This window comes from Chiloscyllium plagiosum, unplaced genomic scaffold (assembly GCF_037043375.1).
Source record: "Chiloscyllium plagiosum isolate Xiang-an unplaced genomic scaffold, Cpla_swu_hap1 HiC_scaffold_46, whole genome shotgun sequence".
NCBI classification, from domain to species: Eukaryota; Metazoa; Chordata; class Chondrichthyes; order Orectolobiformes; family Hemiscylliidae; genus Chiloscyllium; species Chiloscyllium plagiosum.
The window spans coordinates 10,453,995-10,475,494 of record NW_028270184.1 but is presented as its reverse complement, the minus strand read 5'-3'; the positions used below and the strand labels follow the sequence as shown (position 1 = coordinate 10,475,494).

At 54.8% G+C, this 21,500-nt stretch overlaps 1 protein-coding gene across 1 annotated transcript in view; it reads right to left on the bottom strand.

Annotated features, from left to right (window-relative positions):
- Positions 1-20,231, bottom strand: part of wdr74 (WD repeat domain 74) — a 29,958-nt gene extending 9,727 nt beyond the window's left edge. Inside the window, exons 1-6 of the mRNA XM_087983827.1 lie at positions 20,129-20,231; positions 19,909-19,997; positions 17,061-17,182; positions 16,242-16,305; positions 13,424-13,561; positions 12,104-12,205 (exon numbers count right to left, since the gene is read on the bottom strand). Coding sequence (XP_087839953.1) covers positions 12,104-12,205; positions 13,424-13,561; positions 16,242-16,305; positions 17,061-17,182; positions 19,909-19,997; positions 20,129-20,183 — 570 coding nt within the window. The 5' untranslated portion in view covers positions 20,184-20,231. The remainder of the gene's footprint in view (positions 1-12,103; positions 12,206-13,423; positions 13,562-16,241; positions 16,306-17,060; positions 17,183-19,908; positions 19,998-20,128) is intronic.
- Between the last annotated feature and the right edge of the window lie 1,269 nt (positions 20,232-21,500).

Below are 21,500 nucleotides of genomic sequence, written 5' to 3'. Positions count from 1 at the left end.
GACGGGTCTGTCGCTGTATAACACCAGGGGTGCAGTACGGGTGGGGACAGGTCTGTCGCTGTATAACACTGGGGTACAGTACTGGTGGGGACAGGTCTGTCTCTGTATAACACTGTGGTACAGTACTGGTGAGGACAGGTCTGCCACTGTATAACACCGGGATACAGTCCTGGTGGGGACAGGTCTGTCACTGTATAACACCGGGATACAGTCCTGGTGGGGACAGGTCTGTCACTGTATAACACCGGGATACAGTCCTGGTGGGGACAGGTCTGTCACTGTACTACACCGGGATACATTCCTGGTGGGGACAGGTCTGTCACTGCATAACACTGCGGTACAGTACTGGTGGGGACGGGTCTGTCGCTGTATAACACTGGGGTACAGTACTGGTGGGGACAGGTCTGTCACTGTACTACACCGGGATACATTCCTGGTGGGGACAGGTCTGTCACTGCATAACACTGCGGTACAGTACTGGTGGGGACGGGTCTGTCGCTGTATAACACTGGGGTACAGTACGGGTGGGGACAGGTCTGTCACTGTATAACACTGGGGTACAGTACTGGTGAGGACAGGTCTGTCGCTGTGTAACACTGGGGTACAATACTGGTGGGGACAGGTCTGTCGCTGTATAACTTTGGGGTACAGTACGGGTGGGGACAGGTCTGTCGCTGTATAACACTGGGGTACAGTACTGGTGGGGACAGGTCTGTCTCTGTATAACACTGGGGTACAGTACGGGTGGGGACAGGTCTGTCACTATATAACACTGGGGTACAGTACTGGTGGGGGCTGGTCTGTCACTGTATAACACTGGGGTACAGTACGGGTGAGGACAGGTCAGTCACTGTATAACACCGGGATACAGTACTGGTGAGGACAGGTCTGTCATTGTATAACACCGGGGTACAGTACTGGTGGAGACGGGTCTGTCGCTGTATAACACTGGGATACAGTACTGGTGAGGACAGGTCTGTCATTGTATAACACCGGGGTACAGTACTGGTGGAGACGGGTCTGTCGCTGTATAACACTGGAGTACAGTACGGGTGGGGCCAGGTCTGTCGCTGTATAACACTGGGGTACAGTACGGGTGGGGCAGGCTCTGTCACTGTATAACACTGGGGTACAGTACGGGTGGGGCCAGTTCTGTCACTGTATAACACTGCGGTACAGTACGGGTGGGGACAGGTCTGTCGGTGTATAACACTGGGGTACAGTACTGGTGAGGACAGGTCTGTCGCTGTATAACACTGGGGTACAGTACTGGTGGGGACAGGTCTGTCACTGTATAACACTGGGGTACAGTACTGGTGGGGACAGGTCTGTCACTGTATAACACTGGGGTACAGTACTGGTGGGGACAGGTCTGTCGCTGTGTAACACTGGGGTACAGTACTGGTGGGGACAGGTCAGTTACAATATAACACTGGGGTGCAGTACAGGTGGGGCCAGGCCTGTCACTGTATAACACTGGGGTACTGTACAGGTGGGGCCAGGCCTGTCACTGTATAACACTGGGGTGCAGTACTGGTGGGGCCAGGCCTGTCACTGTATAACACTGGGGTACAGTAGTGGTGGGGACAGGTCTGTCACTGTATAACACTGGGGTACAGTACTGGTGGGGCCAGGCCTGTCACTGTATAACACTGGGGTGCAGTACTGGTGGGGCCAGGCCTGTCACTGTATAACACTGGGGTACAGTAGTGGTGGGGACAGGTCTGTCACTTTATAACACTGGGGTACAGTACTGATGGGGACAGGTCTGTTGGTGTATAACACTGGGGTACAGTACTGGTGGGGACAGGTCTGTCCCTGTATAACACTGGGGTACAGTACAGGTGGGGACAGGTCTGTCACTGTATAACACTGGGGTACAGTGCTGGTGGGGACAGGTCTGTCGCTGTATAACACTGGGGTACAGTGCTGGTGGGGACAGGTCTGTGACTGTATAACACTGGGGTACAGTACTGGTGGGGACAGGTCTGTCACTGTATAACACTGCGGTACAGTACGGGTGGGGACGGGTCTGTCGCTGTATAACACTAGGGTACAGTACGGGTGGGGACAGGTCTGTCACTGTATAACACTGGGATACGGTACTGGTGGGGCCAGGCCTGTCACTGTATAACACTGGGGTACAGTACTGGTGGGGACAGGTCTGTCACTGTATAACACTGGGGTACAGTACGGGTGGGGACAGGTCTGTCACTGTATAACACTGGGGTACAGTACTGGTGGGGACAGGTCTGTCACTGTATAACACTGGGGTACAGTACTGGTGGGGATGGGTCTGTTGCTGTATAACACTGGGGTACAGTACTGGTGGGGACGGGTCTGTCACTTTATAACACTGGGGTACAGTACTGGTGGGGACAGGTCTGTCGCTGTATAACACTGGGGTACAGTAGTGGTGGGGACAGGTCTGTCACTTTATAACACTGGGGTACAGTACTGATGGGGACAGGTCTGTTGGTGTATAACACTGGGGTACAGTACTGGTGGGGACAGGCCTGTCGCTGTATAACACTGGGGTACAGTACTGGTGGGGACAGGTCTGTCCCTGTATAACACTGGGGTACAGTACGGGTGGGGCCAGGCCTGTCACTGTATAACACTGGGGTACAGTACTGGTGGGGACAGGTCTGTCGCTGTATAACACTGGGGTACAGTACTGGTGGGGACAGGTCTGTCGCTGTATAACACTGGGGTACAGTACTGGTGGGGACGGGTCTGTCACTGTATAACACTGGGGTACGGTACTGGTGGGGACAGGTCTGTCGCTGTATAACACTGGGGTACGGTACTGGTGGGGACAGGTCTGTCACTGTATATCCCCTGGGTACGGTACTGGTGGGGATAGGTCTGTCACTGTATAACACTGGGGTACAGTACTGGTGGGGACAGGTCTGTCGCTGTATAACACTGGGGTACAGTACTGGTGGGGACAGGTCTGTTGCTGTATAACACTGTGGTACAGTACAGGTGGGGACAGGCCTGTCACTGTATAACACTGGGGTACAGTACTGGTGGGGATGGGTCTGTCGCTGTATAACACTGGGGTACAGTACTGGTGGGGACAGGTCTGTCACTGTATAACACTGGGGTACAGTACTGGTGGGGACAGGTCTGTTGCTGTATAACACTGTGGTACAGTACAGGTGGGGACAGGCCTGTCACTGTATAACACTGGGGTACAGTACTGGTGGGGATGGGTCTGTCGCTGTATAACACTGGGGTACAGTACTGGTGGGGACAGGTCTGTCACTGTATAACACTGGGGTACAGTACTGGTGGGGATGGGTCTGTCGCTGTATAACACTGGGGTACAGTAGTGGTGGGGACAGGTCTGTCACTTTATAACACTGGGGTACAGTACTGGTGGGGACAGGTCTGTCACTGTATAACACTGGGGTACAGTACGGGTGGGGACAGGTCTGTCCCTGTATAACACTGGGGTACAGTACTGGTGGGGACAGGTCTGTCACTGTATAACACTGGGGTACAGTACGGGTGGGGACAGGTCTGTCGCTGTATAACACTGGGGTACAGTACGGGTGGGGACAGGTCTGTCGCTGTATAACACTGCGGTACAGTAGTGGTGGGGACAGGTCTGTCCCTGTATAACACTGGGGTACAGTACAGGTGGGGACAGGTCTGTCACTGTATAACACTGGGGTACAGTGCTGGTGGGGACAGGTCTGTCGCTGTATAACACTGGGGTACAGTGCTGGTGGGGACAGGTCTGTGACTGTATAACACTGGGGTACAGTACTGGTGGGGACAGGTCTGTCACTGTATAACACTGCGGTACAGTACGGGTGGGGACGGGTCTGTCGCTGTATAACACTAGGGTACAGTACGGGTGGGGACAGGTCTGTCACTGTATAACACTGGGGTACGGTACTGGTGGGGCCAGGCCTGTCACTGTATAACACTGGGGTACAGTACTGGTGGGGACAGGTCTGTCACTGTATAACACTGGGGTACAGTACTGGTGGGGACAGGTCTGTCACTGTATAACACTGGGGTACAGTACTGGTGGGGATGGGTCTGTTGCTGTATAACACTGGGGTACAGTACTGGTGGGGACGGGTCTGTCACTTTATAACACTGGGGTACAGTACTGGTGGGGACAGGTCTGTCGCTGTATAACACTGGGGTACAGTAGTGGTGGGGACAGGTCTGTCACTTTATAACACTGGGGTACAGTACTGATGGGGACAGGTCTGTTGGTGTATAACACTGGGGTACAGTACTGGTGGGGACAGGTCTGTCCCTGTATAACACTGGGGTACAGTACGGGTGGGGCCAGGCCTGTCACTGTATAACACTGGGGTACAGTACTGGTGGGGACAGGTCTGTCGCTGTATAACACTGGGGTACAGTACTGGTGGGGACAGGTCTGTCGCTGTATAACACTGGGGTACAGTACTGGTGGGGACGGGTCTGTCACTGTATAACACTGGGGTACGGTACTGGTGGGGACAGGTCTGTCGCTGTATAACACTGGGGTACGGTACTGGTGGGGACAGGTCTGTCACTGTATATCCCCTGGGTAAGGTACTGGTGGGGATAGGTCTGTCACTGTATAACACTGGGGTACAGTACTGGTGGGGACAGGTCTGTCGCTGTATAACACTGGGGTACAGTACTGGTTGGGACAGGTCTGTTGCTGTATAACACTGTGGTACAGTACAGGTGGGGACAGGTCTGTCGCTGTATAACACTGGGGTACAGTACTGGTGGGGACAGGTCTGTTGCTGTATAACACTGTGGTACAGTACAGGTGGGGACAGGCCTGTCACTGTATAACACTGGGGTACAGTACTGGTGGGGACAGGTCTGTCACTGTATAACACTGGGGTACAGTACTGGTGGGGATGGGTCTGTCGCTGTATAACACTGGGGTGCAGTACTGGTGGGGACAGGTCTGTCACTGTATAACACTGGGGTACAGTACTGGTGGGGACAGGTCTGTCACTGTATAACACTGGGGTACAGTACTGGTGGGGATGGGTCTGTTGCTGTATAACACTGGGGTACAGTACTGGTGGGGACGGGTCTGTCACTATATAACACTGGGGTACAGTACTGGTGGGGACAGGTCTGTCGCTGTATAACACTGGGGTACAGTAGTGGTGGGGACAGGTCTGTCACTTTATAACACTGGGGTACAGTACTGGTGGGGACAGGTCTGTCACTGTATAACACTGGGGTACAGTACGGGTGGGGACAGGTCTGTCCCTGTATAACACTGGGGTACAGTACTGGTGGGGACAGGTCTGTCACTGTATAACACTGGGGTACAGTACGGGTGGGGACAGGTCTGTCGCTGTATAACACTGGGGTACAGTACGGGTGGGGACAGGTCTGTCGCTGTATAACACTGCGGTACAGTAGTGGTGGGGACAGGTCTGTCGCTGTATAACACTGCGGTACAGTACTGATGGGGACAGGTCTGTCGCTGTATAACACTGGGGTACAGTACTGGTGGGGACAGGTCTGTCCCTGTATAACACTGCGGTACAGTACTGGTGGGGACAGGTCTGTCCCTGTATAACACTGGGGTACAGTACTGGTGGGGACAGGTCTGTCCCTGTATAACACTGGGGTACAGTACTGGTGGGGACAGGTCTGTCCCTGTATAACACTGGGGTACAGTACTGGTGGGGACAGGTCTGTCACTGTATAACAGTGGGGTACAGTACTGGTGGGGACCGGTCTGTCCCTGTATAACACTGGGGTACAGTACTGGTTGGGACCGGTCTGTCCCTGTGTAACACTGCGGTACAGTACTGGTGGGGACAGGTCTGTCACTGTATAACACTGCGGTACAGTACTGGTGGGGACAGGCCTGTCACTGTATAACACTGCGGTACAGTACTGGTGGGGACAGGCCTGTCACTGTATAACACTGGGGTACAGTACTGGTGGGGACAGGTCTGTCACTGTATAACACTGCGGTACAGTACTGGTGGGGACAGGCCTGTCACTGTATAACACTGGGGTACAGTACTGGTGGGGACAGGTCTGTTACTGTATAACACTGGGGTACAGTACGGGTGGGGACAGGTCTGTCACTGTATAACACTGCGGTACAGTACTGGTGGGGACAGGTCTGTCACTGTATAACACCGGGGTACAGTACTGGTGGGGACAGGTCTGTCACTGTATAACAGTGGGGTACAGTACTGGTGGGGACCGGTCTGTCCCTGTATAACACTGGGGTACAGTACTGGTTGGGACCGGTCTGTCCCTGTGTAACACTGCGGTACAGTACTGGTGGGGACAGGTCTGTCACTGTATAACACTGCGGTACAGTACTGGTGGGGACAGGCCTGTCACTGTATAACACTGCGGTACAGTACTGGTGGGGACAGGCCTGTCACTGTATAACACTGGGGTACAGTACTGGTGGGGACAGGTCTGTCACTGTATAACACTGCGGTACAGTACTGGTGGGGACAGGCCTGTCACTGTATAACACTGGGGTACAGTACTGGTGGGGACAGGTCTGTTACTGTATAACACTGGGGTACAGTACGGGTGGGGACAGGTCTGTCACTGTATAACACTGCGGTACAGTACTGGTGGGGACAGGTCTGTCACTGTATAACACCGGGGTACAGTACTGGTGGGGACAGGTCTGTCACTGTATAACACTGGGGTACAGTACGGGTGGGGCCAGGTCTGTCGCTGTATAACACTGGGGTACAGTACGGGTGGGGCCAGGTCTGTCACTGTATAACACTGGGGTACAGTACGGGTGGGGCCAGTTCTGTCACTGTATAACACTGCGGTACAGTACGGGTGGGGACAGGTCTGTCGCTGTATAACACTGGGGTACAGTACGGGTGGGGCCAGGTCTGTCACTGTATAACACTGGGGTACAGTACGGGTGGGGACAGGTCTGTCGCTGTATAACACTGGGGTACAGTACGGGTGGGGCCAGGTCTGTCGCTGTATAACACTGGGGTACAGTACTGGTGGGGACAGGTCTGTCACTGTATAACACCGGGGTACAGTACTGGTGGGGACAGGTCTGTCACTGTATAACACTGGGGTACAGTACGGGTGGGGCCAGGTCTGTCACTGTATAACACTGGGGTACAGTACGGGTGGGGCCAGTTCTGTCACTGTATAACACTGCGGTACAGTACGGGTGGGGACAGGTCTGTCGCTGTATAACACTGGGGTACAGTACGGGTGGGGCCAGGTCTGTCACTGTATAACACTGGGGTACAGTACGGGTGGGGACAGGTCTGTCGCTGTATAACACTGGGGTACAGTACGGGTGGGGCCAGGTCTGTCGCTGTATAACACTGGGGTACAGTACGGGTGGGGCCAGGTCTGTCACTGTATAACACTGCGGTACAGTACGGGTGGGGACAGGTCTGTCGCTGTATAACACTGGGGTACAGTACTGGTGAGGACAGGTCTGTCGCTGTATAACACTGGGGTACAGTACTGGTGGGGACAGGTCTGTCACTGTATAACACTGGGGTACAGTACTGGTGGGGACAGGTCTGTCACTGTATAACACTGGGGTACAGTACTGGTGGGGACAGGTCTGTCGCTGTGTAACACTGGGGTACAGTACTGGTGGGGACAGGTCAGTTACAATATAACACTGGGGTGCAGTACAGGTGGGGCCAGGCCTGTCACTGTATAACACTGGGGTACTGTACAGGTGGGGCCAGGCCTGTCACTGTATAACACTGGGGTGCAGTACTGGTGGGGCCAGGCCTGTCACTGTATAACACTGGGGTACAGTAGTGGTGGGGACAGGTCTGTCACTGTATAACACTGGGGTACAGTACTGGTGGGGCCAGGCCTGTCACTGTATAACACTGGGGTGCAGTACTGGTGGGGCCAGGCCTGTCACTGTATAACACTGGGGTACAGTAGTGGTGGGGACAGGTCTGTCACTTTATAACACTGGGGTACAGTACTGATGGGGACAGGTCTGTTGGTGTATAACACTGGGGTACAGTACTGGTGGGGACAGGTCTGTCCCTGTATAACACTGGGGTACAGTACAGGTGGGGACAGGTCTGTCACTGTATAACACTGGGGTACAGTGCTGGTGGGGACAGGTCTGTCGCTGTATAACACTGGGGTACAGTGCTGGTGGGGACAGGTCTGTGACTGTATAACACTGGGGTACAGTACGGGTGGGGACGGGTCTGTCGCTGTATAACACTAGGGTACAGTACGGGTGGGGACAGGTCTGTCACTGTATAACACTGCGGTACAGTACGGGTGGGGACGGGTCTGTCGCTGTATAACACTAGGGTACAGTACGGGTGGGGACAGGTCTGTCACTGTATAACACTGGGGTACGGTACTGGTGGGGCCAGGCCTGTCACTGTATAACACTGGGGTACAGTACTGGTGGGGACAGGTCTGTCACTGTATAACACTGGGGTACAGTACTGGTGGGGACAGGTCTGTCACTGTATAACACTGGGGTACAGTACTGGTGGGGATGGGTCTGTTGCTGTATAACACTGGGGTACAGTACTGGTGGGGACGGGTCTGTCACTTTATAACACTGGGGTACAGTACTGGTGGGGACAGGTCTGTTGGTGTATAACACTGGGGTACAGTACTGGTGGGGACAGGTCTGTCCCTGTATAACACTGGGGTACAGTACGGGTGGGGCCAGGCCTGTCACTGTATAACACTGGGGTACAGTACTGGTGGGGACTGGTCTGTCGCTGTATAACACTGGGGTACAGTACTGGTGGGGACAGGTCTGTCGCTGTATAACACTGGGGTACAGTACTGGTGGGGACGGGTCTGTCACTGTATAACACTGGGGTACGGTACTGGTGGGGACAGGTCTGTCGCTGTATAACACTGGGGTACGGTACTGGTGGGGACAGGTCTGTCACTGTATATCCCCTGGGTACGGTACTGGTGGGGATAGGTCTGTCACTGTATAACACTGGGGTACAGTACTGGTGGGGACAGGTCTGTCGCTGTATAACACTGGGGTACAGTACTGGTGGGGACAGGTCTGTTGCTGTATAACACTGTGGTACAGTACAGGTGGGGACAGGTCTGTCGCTGTATAACACTGGGGTACAGTACTGGTGGGGACAGGTCTGTTGCTGTATAACACTGTGGTACAGTACAGGTGGGGACAGGCCTGTCACTGTATAACACTGGGGTACAGTACTGGTGGGGACAGGTCTGTCACTGTATAACACTGGGGTACAGTACTGGTGGGGATGGGTCTGTCGCTGTATAACACTGGGGTGCAGTACTGGTGGGGACAGGTCTGTCACTGTATAACACTGGGGTACAGTACTGGTGGGGACAGGTCTGTCACTGTATAACACTGGGGTACAGTACTGGTGGGGATGGATCTGTTGCTGTATAACACTGGGGTACAGTACTGGTGGGGACGGGTCTGTCACTATATAACACTGGGGTACAGTACTGGTGGGGACAGGTCTGTCGCTGTATAACACTGGGGTACAGTAGTGGTGGGGACAGGTCTGTCACTTTATAACACTGGGGTACAGTACTGGTGGGGACAGGTCTGTCACTGTATAACACTGGGGTACAGTACGGGTGGGGACAGGTCTGTCCCTGTATAACACTGGGGTACAGTACTGGTGGGGACAGGTCTGTCACTGTATAACACTGGGGTACAGTACGGGTGGGGACAGGTCTGTCGCTGTATAACACTGGGGTACAGTACGGGTGGGGACAGGTCTGTCGCTGTATAACACTGCGGTACAGTAGTGGTGGGGACAGGTCTGTCGCTGTATAACACTGCGGTACAGTACTGATGGGGACAGGTCTGTCGCTGTATAACACTGGGGTACAGTACTGGTGGGGACAGGTCTGTCCCTGTATAACACTGCGGTACAGTACTGGTGGGGACAGGTCTGTCCCTGTATAACACTGGGGTACAGTACTGGTGGGGACAGGTCTGTCCCTGTATAACACTGGGGTACAGTACTGGTGGGGACAGGTCTGTCCCTGTATAACACTGGGGTACAGTACTGGTGGGGACAGGTCTGTCCCTGTATAACACTGGGGTACAGTACTGGTGGGGACAGGTCTGTCACTGTATAACAGTGGGGTACAGTACTGGTGGGGACCGGTCTGTCCCTGTATAACACTGGGGTACAGTACTGGTTGGGACCGGTCTGTCCCTGTATAACACTGCGGTACAGTACTGGTGGGGACAGGTCTGTCACTGTATAACACTGCGGTACAGTACTGGTGGGGACAGGCCTGTCACTGTATAACACTGCGGTACAGTACTGGTGGGGACAGGCCTGTCACTGTATAACACTGGGGTACAGTACTGGTGGGGACAGGTCTGTCACTGTATAACACTGGGGTACAGTACTGGTGGGGACAGGTCTGTTACTGTATAACACTGGGGTACAGTACGGGTGGGGACAGGTCTGTCACTGTATAACACTGCGGTACAGTACTGGTGGGGACAGGTCTGTCACTGTATAACACCGGGGTACAGTACTGGTGGGGACAGGTCTGTCACTGTATAACACTGCGGTACAGTACTGGTGGGGTCAGGCCTGTCACTGTATAACACCGGGGTACAGTACTGGTGGGGACAGGCCTGTCACTGTATAACACTGGGGTACAGTATGTGTGGGGACAGGCCTGTCGCTGTATAACACTGCGGTACAGTACTGGTGGGGACAGGTCATTCAGTCACAGAGTTATACAGGGTGATAACAGACCTTTTGTTCCAAATCGCCCATGCCGACAGTATTTCCCCAACCTAACTCGCCCAATTTGCCTGTACTTGGCCCGTATCCCACCAAACAGTTCCTCTCCATATACCCGTCCAAATCGCTTTTGAAGTGTGAACAGTTCCGGTGGGCACCACCTCCTCTGGTAGCTCTTTCCACGTGTTAACCCACCCTGACGGGTCCCTTTTAATCATTCAGCTCTCAACTTTAACATCTGCCCTTCAACTTTGGACACCCCCACTCCAGGGAAAAGCCCCTTTGCTCTTCACTTTATCCACGCTCCTTGTGATTTTATAACCCCCCTCAACCACCTGCCGTGGAAAAGGTCCCAGCCCTTCCTTCCAACTCAAACCCTCCAATCTCGGTGGCATCCTTGGCAATCTTTCCTGCCCCCTCTCTAATTTAATAACATCCTTGGCAGCAGGGTGACCAGAAATGGACAGAGTACTCCAAATGAAACCTTACTGGATGTCTTGTATGGTGATTTTGGAGAAGGTTTGTAGCTCGGGTTGACAACATGGATGTAGGTTTGCTCGCTGAGCTGGAAGGTTCATTTTCAGACGTTTCGTCACCATGAGGAGGTAACATTGTCAGTGAGAGTCTCTGATGGGGTATATGTCTCACCTCTCCCTTTGTAGGGCTTGGTTCCTTCAGGTGTGTGATGTCAGTTCCGGTTATTTCTTACCGCCCCCCAAGGGAAGGTAGGATGGGATCTCAATCGATGTGTTTATGGCGTCGCAGTCAAACAAGCAGGAAACTTGCCACCAGCATAGATGAACACCAACTAACCACCAAAAGACATGACCTACTCTCACTTGGTCCCATATATACAGGCAAAGGAGGACACCGCTTTGACTGGGACAGCACACACAGGTGAAACAAAGACACAGCCGAGAATTCCTAGAGGCAAGGCATTCTAACCAGAACTCTACCAATAAACACCTCAATTTAGACCCCATCTACCTTCCCTTGGGGAAAAGGACTGGAAGTGACATCACCCACCTTAAGAAACCACGCCCTATAGAGAGGCGGGACATCCCACCAGTGTTTCACCGGAGACTCTCGCTGGTGATGTCACCTTGTCATGGTGACAAAATGTCCGAAAACAAACCTTCCAGCTCCGCGAGCTAACTTACATTCAATGTCTTGTACAACTGCGACAGGATGTCCCAACTCCTATACTCAGCGGTCTGAGCAATGAAGGCAAATGTGTTAAACATCTTCCTCACCACCCTGGTCTGGTCATATCAATTACTGTCTAACACCCGGAGGCCGGGGGGGGGGGCTGGGTGCAGCACACTTGGTTCTGTCCGTGATCCTCACAATGAGCAGCAGGTACTGAAGACTGGGCCTACCTGGCTGTGTCCCGTGCAGGTGATGATTCTGCCTGAGTCGGGGACGAACTGGATGTCTCTCACCCAAACGGGGACCCTCAGATCCAGCCAGTCGTTACGCACCTGCGGCAAAAACAAATATTGGCCGGAGGTCGAGAAATCCCGCGACCGGGAGTGAGAAACTGAAACCACGGGCGACAGAGTGAAAGGTGGGAAACACCGTTTCGGTCGCGCCCTCCTGCAGCTTTGTAAACTGGCTCCTTCGGTGAGAGGATGATGTCAATCATTCCCAACGGCACCGCAGGTGCGCCCATGGTCCATAGACTGCAGAGGGCTCGGCAAACCCGATTGGGGATGGGCCGTGCCCGCTTTAGCCCACCGGCCACGAAATAACAACACAGCAGGGCGAGAAGGTCAGCGCAAAGCGATCGGGGAAAGATGATTCAGAGATCACGCTAGAGCAAAGAATCGAGTGTGACAGGAAAGGTACAAGAGGCAGATACAGGCAGAGAGAGAGAGAGATGGAGTGAGCAGGACTAAGAGAGGGAGATACACAGAGGGAGGCAGAGACGGGGTGACAGAGAGAACGCGGTTAGGGATGGGGCGAGGTGGAAAAGGGGCAGATAGAGGGGTGGGAGGAGAGAGAGAGACAGAGAGATGGGGAGAGATGGGGGAGAGGAGGAAAGAGCGCATGAGAGATATAGATAGATGGATGGGAGGAGAGGAGGCCAGGAGACGGACAGGGGATCGAGTGGGCCAGTGAGGAAGGGAGACTTGGGAGCAAGAGTCATGGGAGAGCGCAAGCAAGACACGAGGGGGGGGAAAGAGAGAGAGACAGACAGACAGACAGGGAGGGGGCATGAGATAAATGGGGAGAGGGATAGTGCAAAGCAGAGGACGAGAGAGAGAGAAAGAGATGGGAGAGATAGGGATGCAAGAGAGAGGGAGGAGGGAGAGAGAGAGAGAGAGAGAGAGAGGAGGCAAGGCATGAGGAAAGCAAGAAATGGCGGGGGGGGGGAAGAGAAGAGAGAGAAAATGCGATGGAATGTGAGAGAGAGAGAGAGAGAGAGAGAGAGAGAGAGAGAGAAAGAAAATGCTATGTGGGAGAGAGAGAGAAAGGGGGAAGTATATTACAAAACACCTGGCAGTCGTGGGGTCCTTACCCACCTTGAGCTCCCTCAGGCCAAGTTTAGCCTGACATTTGCCGAGAGCTGGAGAACCTGTGAGGGAATGGGGATGGGAGACAGCGGGTGCCCAGGGTGAGAGCTGGACTGATGGTGGGACTGGGACTAGCTGTCGAGGGGGAGAGGATATCACGGTTTCCCCGTCCATTCAGCTTACGTTCTTGGCCTTGAACACGGGCTCCTGCAGCCTCTGCAGGTCCCACACTTTCAGCTCGTTCTCCTTGCCTCCGGTCGCCACTCGCTCTGGCCTCCCAGGATCTTGACGCATTCGACACACCCCACGGCCCACTTGAATCTGTCCAGAGAGAACCGTCAGAGTCATAGAGATGTACAGCACAGAAACAGACCCTTCAGTCCAACCCATCTATGCCGACCAGATATCCCAACCCAATCTAGTCCCACCTGCCAGCACCCGGCCCATATCCCTCTAATCCCTTCCTATTCATATACCCATCCAGATGCCTCTTAAATGTTGCAATTGTACCAACCGACACCACTTCCTCATTCCATACACCCACCACCCTCTGCGTGAAAAAGTTGCCCCTTAGGTCTCTTTTATATCTTTCCCCTCTCACCGTAAACCTATACCCTCTAGTTCTGGACTCCCCCACCCCAGGGAAAAGACTTTGCCTATTTACCCTATCCATGCCCCTCAATTTTGTAAAGCTCTATAAGGTCCGACCCTCAGCCTCCGACGCTCCAGGGAAAACAGCCCCAGCCTGTTCAGCCTCTCCCTGTAGCTCAAACCCTCCAACCCTGGCAACATCCTTGTAAATCTTTTCTGAACCCTTTCAAGTTTTACAACATCTTTCCGATAGGAAGGAGACCAGAATTGCACGTAATATTCCAACAGTGGCCTAACCAATGTCCTGTACAGCCGCAACATGACCTCCCAACTCCTGTACTCAATACTCTGACCAATAAAGGAGCGCATACCAAACACCTTCTTCACTATCCTATCTACCTGCAACTCCACTTTCAAGGAGCTATGAACCCGCACTCCAAGGTCTCTTTGTTCAGCAACACTCCCCAGGACCTTACCATTAAGTGTATAAGTCCTGCTAAGATTTGCTTACCCAAAATGCAGCACCTCGCATTTATCGGAATTAAACTCCATCTGGTCCAGATCCTGTTGTAATCTGAGGTAACCCTTTTCGCTGTCCGCTACACCTCCAATTTTGGTGTCATCTGCAAACTTACTAACTGTACCTCTTATGCTCGCATCTAAATCATTTATGTAAATGACAAAAAGTAGAGGGCCCAGCACCGATCCTTGTGGCACTCCACTGGTCACAGGCCTCCAGTCTGAACAACAACCCTCCACCACCACCCTCTGTCTTCTACCTTTGAGCCAGTTTTGTATCCAAATGGCTAGTTCTCCCTGTATTCCATGAGATCTAACCTTGCTAATCAGTCTCCCATGGGGAACCTTGTCGAACGCCTTACTGAAGTCCATATAGATCACATCTACTGCTCTGCCCTCATCAATCTTCTTTGTTACTTCTTCAAAAAACTCAATCAAGTTTGTGAGACATGATTTCCCACACACAAAGCCATGTTGACTATCCCGAATCAGTCCTTGACTTTCCAAATACATGTACATCCTGTCCCTCAGGATTCCCTCCAACAACTTGCCCACCACCGAGGTCAGGCTCACCAGTCTATAGTTCCCTGGCTTGTCCTTACCACCCTTCTTAAACAGTGGCACCACGTTTGCCAACCTCCAGTCTTCCGGCACCTCACCTGTGACTATCGATGATACAAATATCTCAGCAAGAGGCCCAGCAATCACTTCTCTAGCTTCCCACAGAGTTCTCGGGTACACCTGATCAGATCCTGGGGATTTATCCACCTTTAACCGTTTCAAGACATCCAGCACTTCCTCCTCTGTAATCTGGACATTTTGCAAGATGTCACCATCTATTTCCCTATAGTCTATATCTTCCAACTCCTTTTCCACAGTAAATACTGATGCAAAATATTGATTTAGTGTCTCCCCCATTTTCTGTGGCTCCACGCAAAGGCCGTCTTGTTGATCTTTGAGGGGCCCTATTCTCTCCCTCGTTCTCCAGTTTCATTTCCCCTCCCCCCACCTTGTCTCAGTCCCAACCCTCAGACTCAGCACCACCTTCCTAACCTGCAATCTTCTTCCCGACCTCTCCGCCCCCACCCCCTCTCCGGCCTATCACCCTCACCTTAATCTCCTTCCACCTATCGCATTCCCAATGCCCCTCCCCCCTACCTTTTATCTTAGCCTGCTTGGCACAGTTTCCTCATTCCTGAAGAAGGGCTTATGCCCAAAACGTCGATTCTCCTGCTCCTTTGATGTTGCCTGACCTGCTGCGCTTTTCCAGCAATATATTTTTAAGCTCCACACAAAGGCCGCCTTGCTGATCTTTGAGGGGCCCTATTCTCTCCCTAGTTACCCTTCTGTCCTTAATATATTTGTAAAAACCCTTTGGATTCTCCTTAATTCTATTTGCCAAAGCTATCTCATGTCCCCGTTTTGCCCTCCTGATTTCCCTTTTCAGTATACTCCTACTTCCTTTATACTCTTCTAAGGATTCACTCGATCTATCCTGTCTATACCTGACATATGCTTCCTTCTTTTTCTTAACCAAACCCTCAATTTCTTTAGTCATCCAGCATTCCCTATACCCACCCGCCTTCCCTTTCACCCTGACAGGAATATACTTTCTCTGGATTCTTGTTATCTCATTTCTGAAGGCTTCCCGTTTTCCAGCCGTCCCTTTACCTGCGAACAACTGCCTCCAATCAGCTTTCGAACGTTCTTGCCTAATACCGTCAAAATTGGCCTTTCTCCAATTTAGAACTTCAACTTTGAGATCTGGTCTATCCTTTTCCATCGCTATTTTAAAACTAATAGAATTATGGTTCACGTAACACTGCCGTGAGCTATCATATCCAAGGCCCTGGCCCAGCTCAGCCAGGCCGAGATGGGGAATGCCTCTTACCTGATCGGCTGAATCCTCTTTCCACACCTTGAGAAGGCCAGACTCAGTACAGGTGACGAGGGAGCTGTGGGTGGGAAGACAGAGTATAACTGGTTAAAATCCCCTACCGTAACTACCCTATTATTCTCACAGATAACTGAAATCTTACAAATTTGTTTCTCAATTTCCTGCAGTTCCACCCAAATAACTTCCCTGGATGTATTTCCAGGAATATCCTCCCTCAGCACAGCTGTAATGCTATCCCTTATCAAAAACGCCACTCCCCCTCCTCTCTTGCCTCCCTTTCTATCCTTCCTGTAGCATTTGTGCCAGTCCTGCCCATCCCTGGGCCATGTCTCTGTAATTGCGATGATAACCCAGTCCCATACTCCTAACCGTGCCCTGCGCGCATCTGCTTTACCTATTAGGCCTCTTGCGTTGAAATAAATGCAGTTTAATTTATCAGCCCTACATCATTCTCTACTTTATTCCTGGCTGTTCGATTTGCTCCTTTTCCCAACTGTAGCAGCATCAGACTGATCTATTTCCTCACTACCTCCCTGGGTCCCAACCACCCCCAACGTACGAGGTTAAATCCCACCCCTCGCAAATGCCCCTGCTCGTACATCAGTCCCCTTCCAATTCAGGTGTGATCTGTCCTTAATACAGGTTACTTCGACCCCAGAAGAGATTGTAATGATCTAAAAACATGAATCTCACACAAGTGTTGGCCTCCTCTGAATGGCAATGGAGGACACGTCACTAATGTGTTCACAGCAAAGAGTGACACCTTATTCACAGCTAAAGCCACCTCCCCATTTCTACAATCCACGTCCTCACCTGTCATACACAGCCAGTCCCCGAAAAGGCCCTTCCCCACCCGAACAGTTGTGGGACTCTGTGAACTCTCCTCGCTCTGGGCAGAACACCTTGACTGTCCCGTCCACACAGCCCAGCAGCACCTAACAGATGGGACACAGGAGAAGGGGTGGTGGGGGGGGGGGAAGAGAGAAAGAGGACAACAGGATGATTCTCTGCATGACATAACAGTGCAAGAGACACACCTGACTCTCTCACATACCAGCTGAGGGAGTCGGTAATCGAATCTCAAAGTGACGCGCCGTCAGAGGGACAGTAGGGACAGGGTGTGTCGGGCGGGGGATGTGGGGGGGGGGGGAGTGCACGGAGTGGGGGGGCGCGGGGAGCGCGAGGATGGGGGAGGGCGCGAGGGTGGGGGAGGTGCGCGAAGGTGGGGGGGGGCGCTGGGGGGGCACGTGGGGGGGTATGTGTCTGGGGGGTGTGGGGGGGGTGCGGTCTCTGTGGGGGGGGTGCGGTCTCTGTGGGGGGGGTGCGGTCTCTGTGGGGGGGGTGCGGTCTCTGTGGGGGGGTGCGGTCTCCGTGGGGGGGTGCGGTCTCTCTGGGGGGGTGCGGTCTCTCTGGGGGGGTGCGGTCTCTGTGGGGGGGTGCGGTCTCTGTGGGGGGGTGCGGTCTCTGTGGGGGGGTGCGGTCTCTGTGGGGGGGTGCGGTCTCTGTGGGGGGGTGCGGTCTCTGTGGGGGGGTGCGGTCTCTGTGGGGGGGTGCGGTCTCTGTGGGGGGGTGCGGTCTCTGTGGGGGGGTGCGGTCTCTGTGGGGGGGTGCGGTCTCTGTGGGGGGGTGCGGTCTCTGTGGGGGGGTGCGGTCTCTGTGGGGGGGTGCGGTCTCTCGGGGGGGTGCGGTCTCTCGGGGGGGTGCGGTCTCTCGGGGGGGTGCGGTCTCTCGGGGGGGTGCGGTCTCTCGGGGGGGTGCGGTCTCTCGGGGGGGTGCGGTCTCTCGGGGGGGTGCGGTCTCTCGGGGGGGTGCGGTCTCTCGGGGGGGTGCGGTCTCTCGGGGGGGTGCGGTCTCTCTGGGGGGTGCGGTCTCTCTGGGGGGTGCGGTCTCTCTGGGGGGTGCGGTCTCTGGGGGGGTGCGGTCTCTGGGGGGGTGCGGTCTCTGGGGGGGTGCGGTCTCTCTGGGGGGTGTGGTCTCTGGGGGGTGTGGTCTCTCTGGGGGGTGTGGTCTCTCTGGGGGGTGTGGTCTCTCTGGGGGGTGTGGTCTCTCTGGGGGGTGTGGTCTCTCTGGGGGGTGTGGTCTCTCTGGGGGGTGTGGTCTCTCTGGGGGGGTGTGGTCTCTCTGGGGGGTGTGGTCTCTGGGGGTGTGTGGTCTCTCTGGGGGGTGTGGTCTCTGGGGGGTGTGGTCTCTCTGGGGGGTGTGGTCTCTGGGGGGTGTGGTCTCTGGGGGGTGTGGTCTCTGGGGGGTGTGGTCTCTGGGGGGTGTGGTCTCTCTGGGGGGTGCGGTCTCTGTGGGGGGGTGCGGTCTCTGTGGGGGGGTGCGGTCTCTGTGGGGGGGTGTGGTCTCTGTGGGGGGTGTGGTCTCTCTGGGGGGTGTGGTCTCTGTGGGGGGTGTGGTCTCTCTGGGGGGTGTGGTCTCGGGGGGGTGTGGTCTCGGGGGGGTGTGGTCTCTCTGGGGGGGTGTGGTCTCTGGGGGGTGTGGTCTCTCTGGGGGGTGTGGTCTCTGGGGGGTGTGGTCTCTGGGGGGTGTGGTCTCTCTGGGGGGTGTGGTCTCTGGGGGGTGTGGCCTCTCTGGGGGGTGTGGCCTCTCTGGGGGGTGTGGTCTCTCTGGGGGGTGTGGTCTCTCTGGGGGGGTGTGGTCTCTGTGGGGGGTGTGGTCTCTGTGGGGGGTGTGGTCTCTGTGGGGGGTGTGGTCTCTGTGGGGGGTGTGGTCTCTCTGGGGGTGTGGTCTCTCTGGGGGGTGTGGTCTCTCTGGGGGGTGTGGTCTCTCTGGGGGGTGTGGTCTCTCTGGGGTGTGTGGTCTCTCTGGGGGGTGTGGTCTCTCTGGGGGGTGTGGTCTCTCTGGGGGGTGTGGTCTCTCTGGGGGGTGTGGTCTCTCTGGGGTGTGTGGTCTCTCTGGGGGGGTGTGGTCTCTCTGGGGGGTGTGGTCTCTCTGGGGGGTGTGGTCTCTCTGGGGGGTGTGGTCTCTCTGGGGGGTGTGGTCTCTCTGGGGGGTGTGGTCTCTCTGGGGGGTGTGGTCTCTCTGGGGGGTGTGGTCTCTCTGGGGGGTGTGGTCTCTCTGGGGGGTGTGGTCTCTCTGGGGGGTGTGGTCTCTGGGGGGTGTGGTCTCTCTGGGGGGTGTGGTCTCTCTGGGGGGTGTGGTCTCTCTGGGGGGTGTGGTCTCTGGGGGGTGTGGTCTCTCTGGGGGGTGTGGTCTCTGGGGTGTGTGGTCTCTCTGGGGGGTGTGGTCTCTCTGGGGGGTGTGGTCTCTCTGGGGGGTGTGGTCTCTGGGGGGTGTGGTCTCTCTGGGGGGTGTGGTCTCTCTGGGGGGTGTGGTCTCTGGGGGGTGTGGTCTCTCTGGGGGGTGTGGTCTCTCTGGGGGGTGTGGTCTCTCTGGGGGGTGTGGTCTCTCTGGGGGGTGTGGTCTCTCTGTGGGGGGTGTGGTCTCTTTGGGGGGTGTGGTCTCTTTGGGGGGTGTGGTCTCTTTGGGGGGTGTGGTCTCTGTGGTGTGTGGTCTCTCTGGGGGGTGTGGTCTCTGGGGGGTGTGGTCTCTGGGGGGTGTGGTCTCTCTGGGGGTGTGGTCTCTCTGGGGGGTGTGGTCTCTCTGGGGGGTGTGGTCTCTCTGTGGGGGGTGTGGTCTCTCTGTGGGGGGTGTGGTCTCTGTGGGGGGTGTGGTCTCTGACCTGTCCGCCTCTGCTGCACATTTCGCTGATTCCTTGCCCGCGGTTAAATTGACTGAAGTTTGCGGCCTGTTTCCGCCGCAGGTTCACGCCTGAAACGGAGCAGAGACCGAGGTTAGTGCCGCCGCCTCGCGGTCCCCCGCGGTCCCCGGCCCCCCGAGCCCCCGGCCCCCCGGCCCCCCGGCCCCCCGGCCCCGCGCAGCCTCGGCCTTTCCTGCCTCACCCTTCAGGATCCCCGTCTCCGCTCCGACCCACACGTGGCACCTCCGCGCCGCCATCTTGGGTGTCCACCGCCCGCTCCTTCCGGTCCGTCGCCTCACCTTCTCCCTTCCGCCCCGCCCACTCCTCTCCGGTCCTTCACGCCTTCCCCTTCCGGACGGGACAACTTCCGGCCGGTCCCCTTCTCGCTGGTTCCGGGGACCTTTCTCCTCTCTCTCAGCAAAACAAAAACACACACATTGGGCTTCACCACCTCCCCCCATGAGGCCAAACCCATGGGGCCAAACCCATGAGGCCAAACCCATGAGGCCAAACCCATGGCCAAACCCATGAGGCCAAGCATTGGCCGATCTGGATACAGTTCTTAGGGTTATAGGGGTCATCGTGTGCTGGGGCGAAAGCAGTGAGCAGGGGTCTGTGTTGGATGACCATATTGAACCATGGAACAGGTTCGAAGGGCCGAAGGGCCTACTTCTGCCCCTACTTTCCCAGATAAAAGTTTATTTCTTTTGTTTCAAAAATAAACTTTAATCATAAATTATTTTGATGATCTGTACAATTGCTCATGCCATACATACGTAAACATTCCATTTCTTTGCACACAGAGATCAGAATTTATCATTTGTATATACAGGTCTGTACGTTTATCAATCGTATGTCCATACGTTTAGCTGAGGCTCAGCAGAGCCCACTCACTGCGTGGGCCCCCTGTTCTTCTTTAGGCAGGCAGATGTTACATGGTGGTCTTTCCCCACCACACCTTGGCGGCAGCTGCCCCAAGCTTCAGTGCTGGACCTTGGAATGTGCCAGTCTGCAACACTCAGTCGGGGTCAACTCCTTCAGCTGGAAGATCAGCAGGTTTCGGACCGCCCAGAGAGCGTCCTTCACTGAGTTGATGATCCTCCAGGCACAGTTGATGTTCGTCTCGGTGTGCGTCCCAGGGAACAGACCCAGATAAAAATCACACAATACCAAGTTATAGTGCAGCAGGGTTTTTTTTTGGAAGTACGAGCTTTCGGAGTGCTGAAGGTAGCCGTTGGACTACAACCTCATGTTGTGTGTGATTTTTTAACTTTGTCTACCCCTGTCCAACAATGGCATTTCCACATTATGGCTATTTTCATACAGTCTTAGAGTCCCACAACCCAGAGACAGGCCATTTGGCCCAAACTGGTCCGTGCCGACCAAAATGGCTGTCCACGCTCACCCTATTTCCCTGCACTTGGTCCATATCCTTCTAAACCTTTCTTATCATGTATTTGTCCAAATGCCTTTTAAATGTTGCTAATGTACCTGCCGCAACCACTTCCCAGCAGCAGCTCATTCCATCTGCGTACCACCTTCTGTGCGAAGAAAGACGCCCCTCAGGTTCCCTT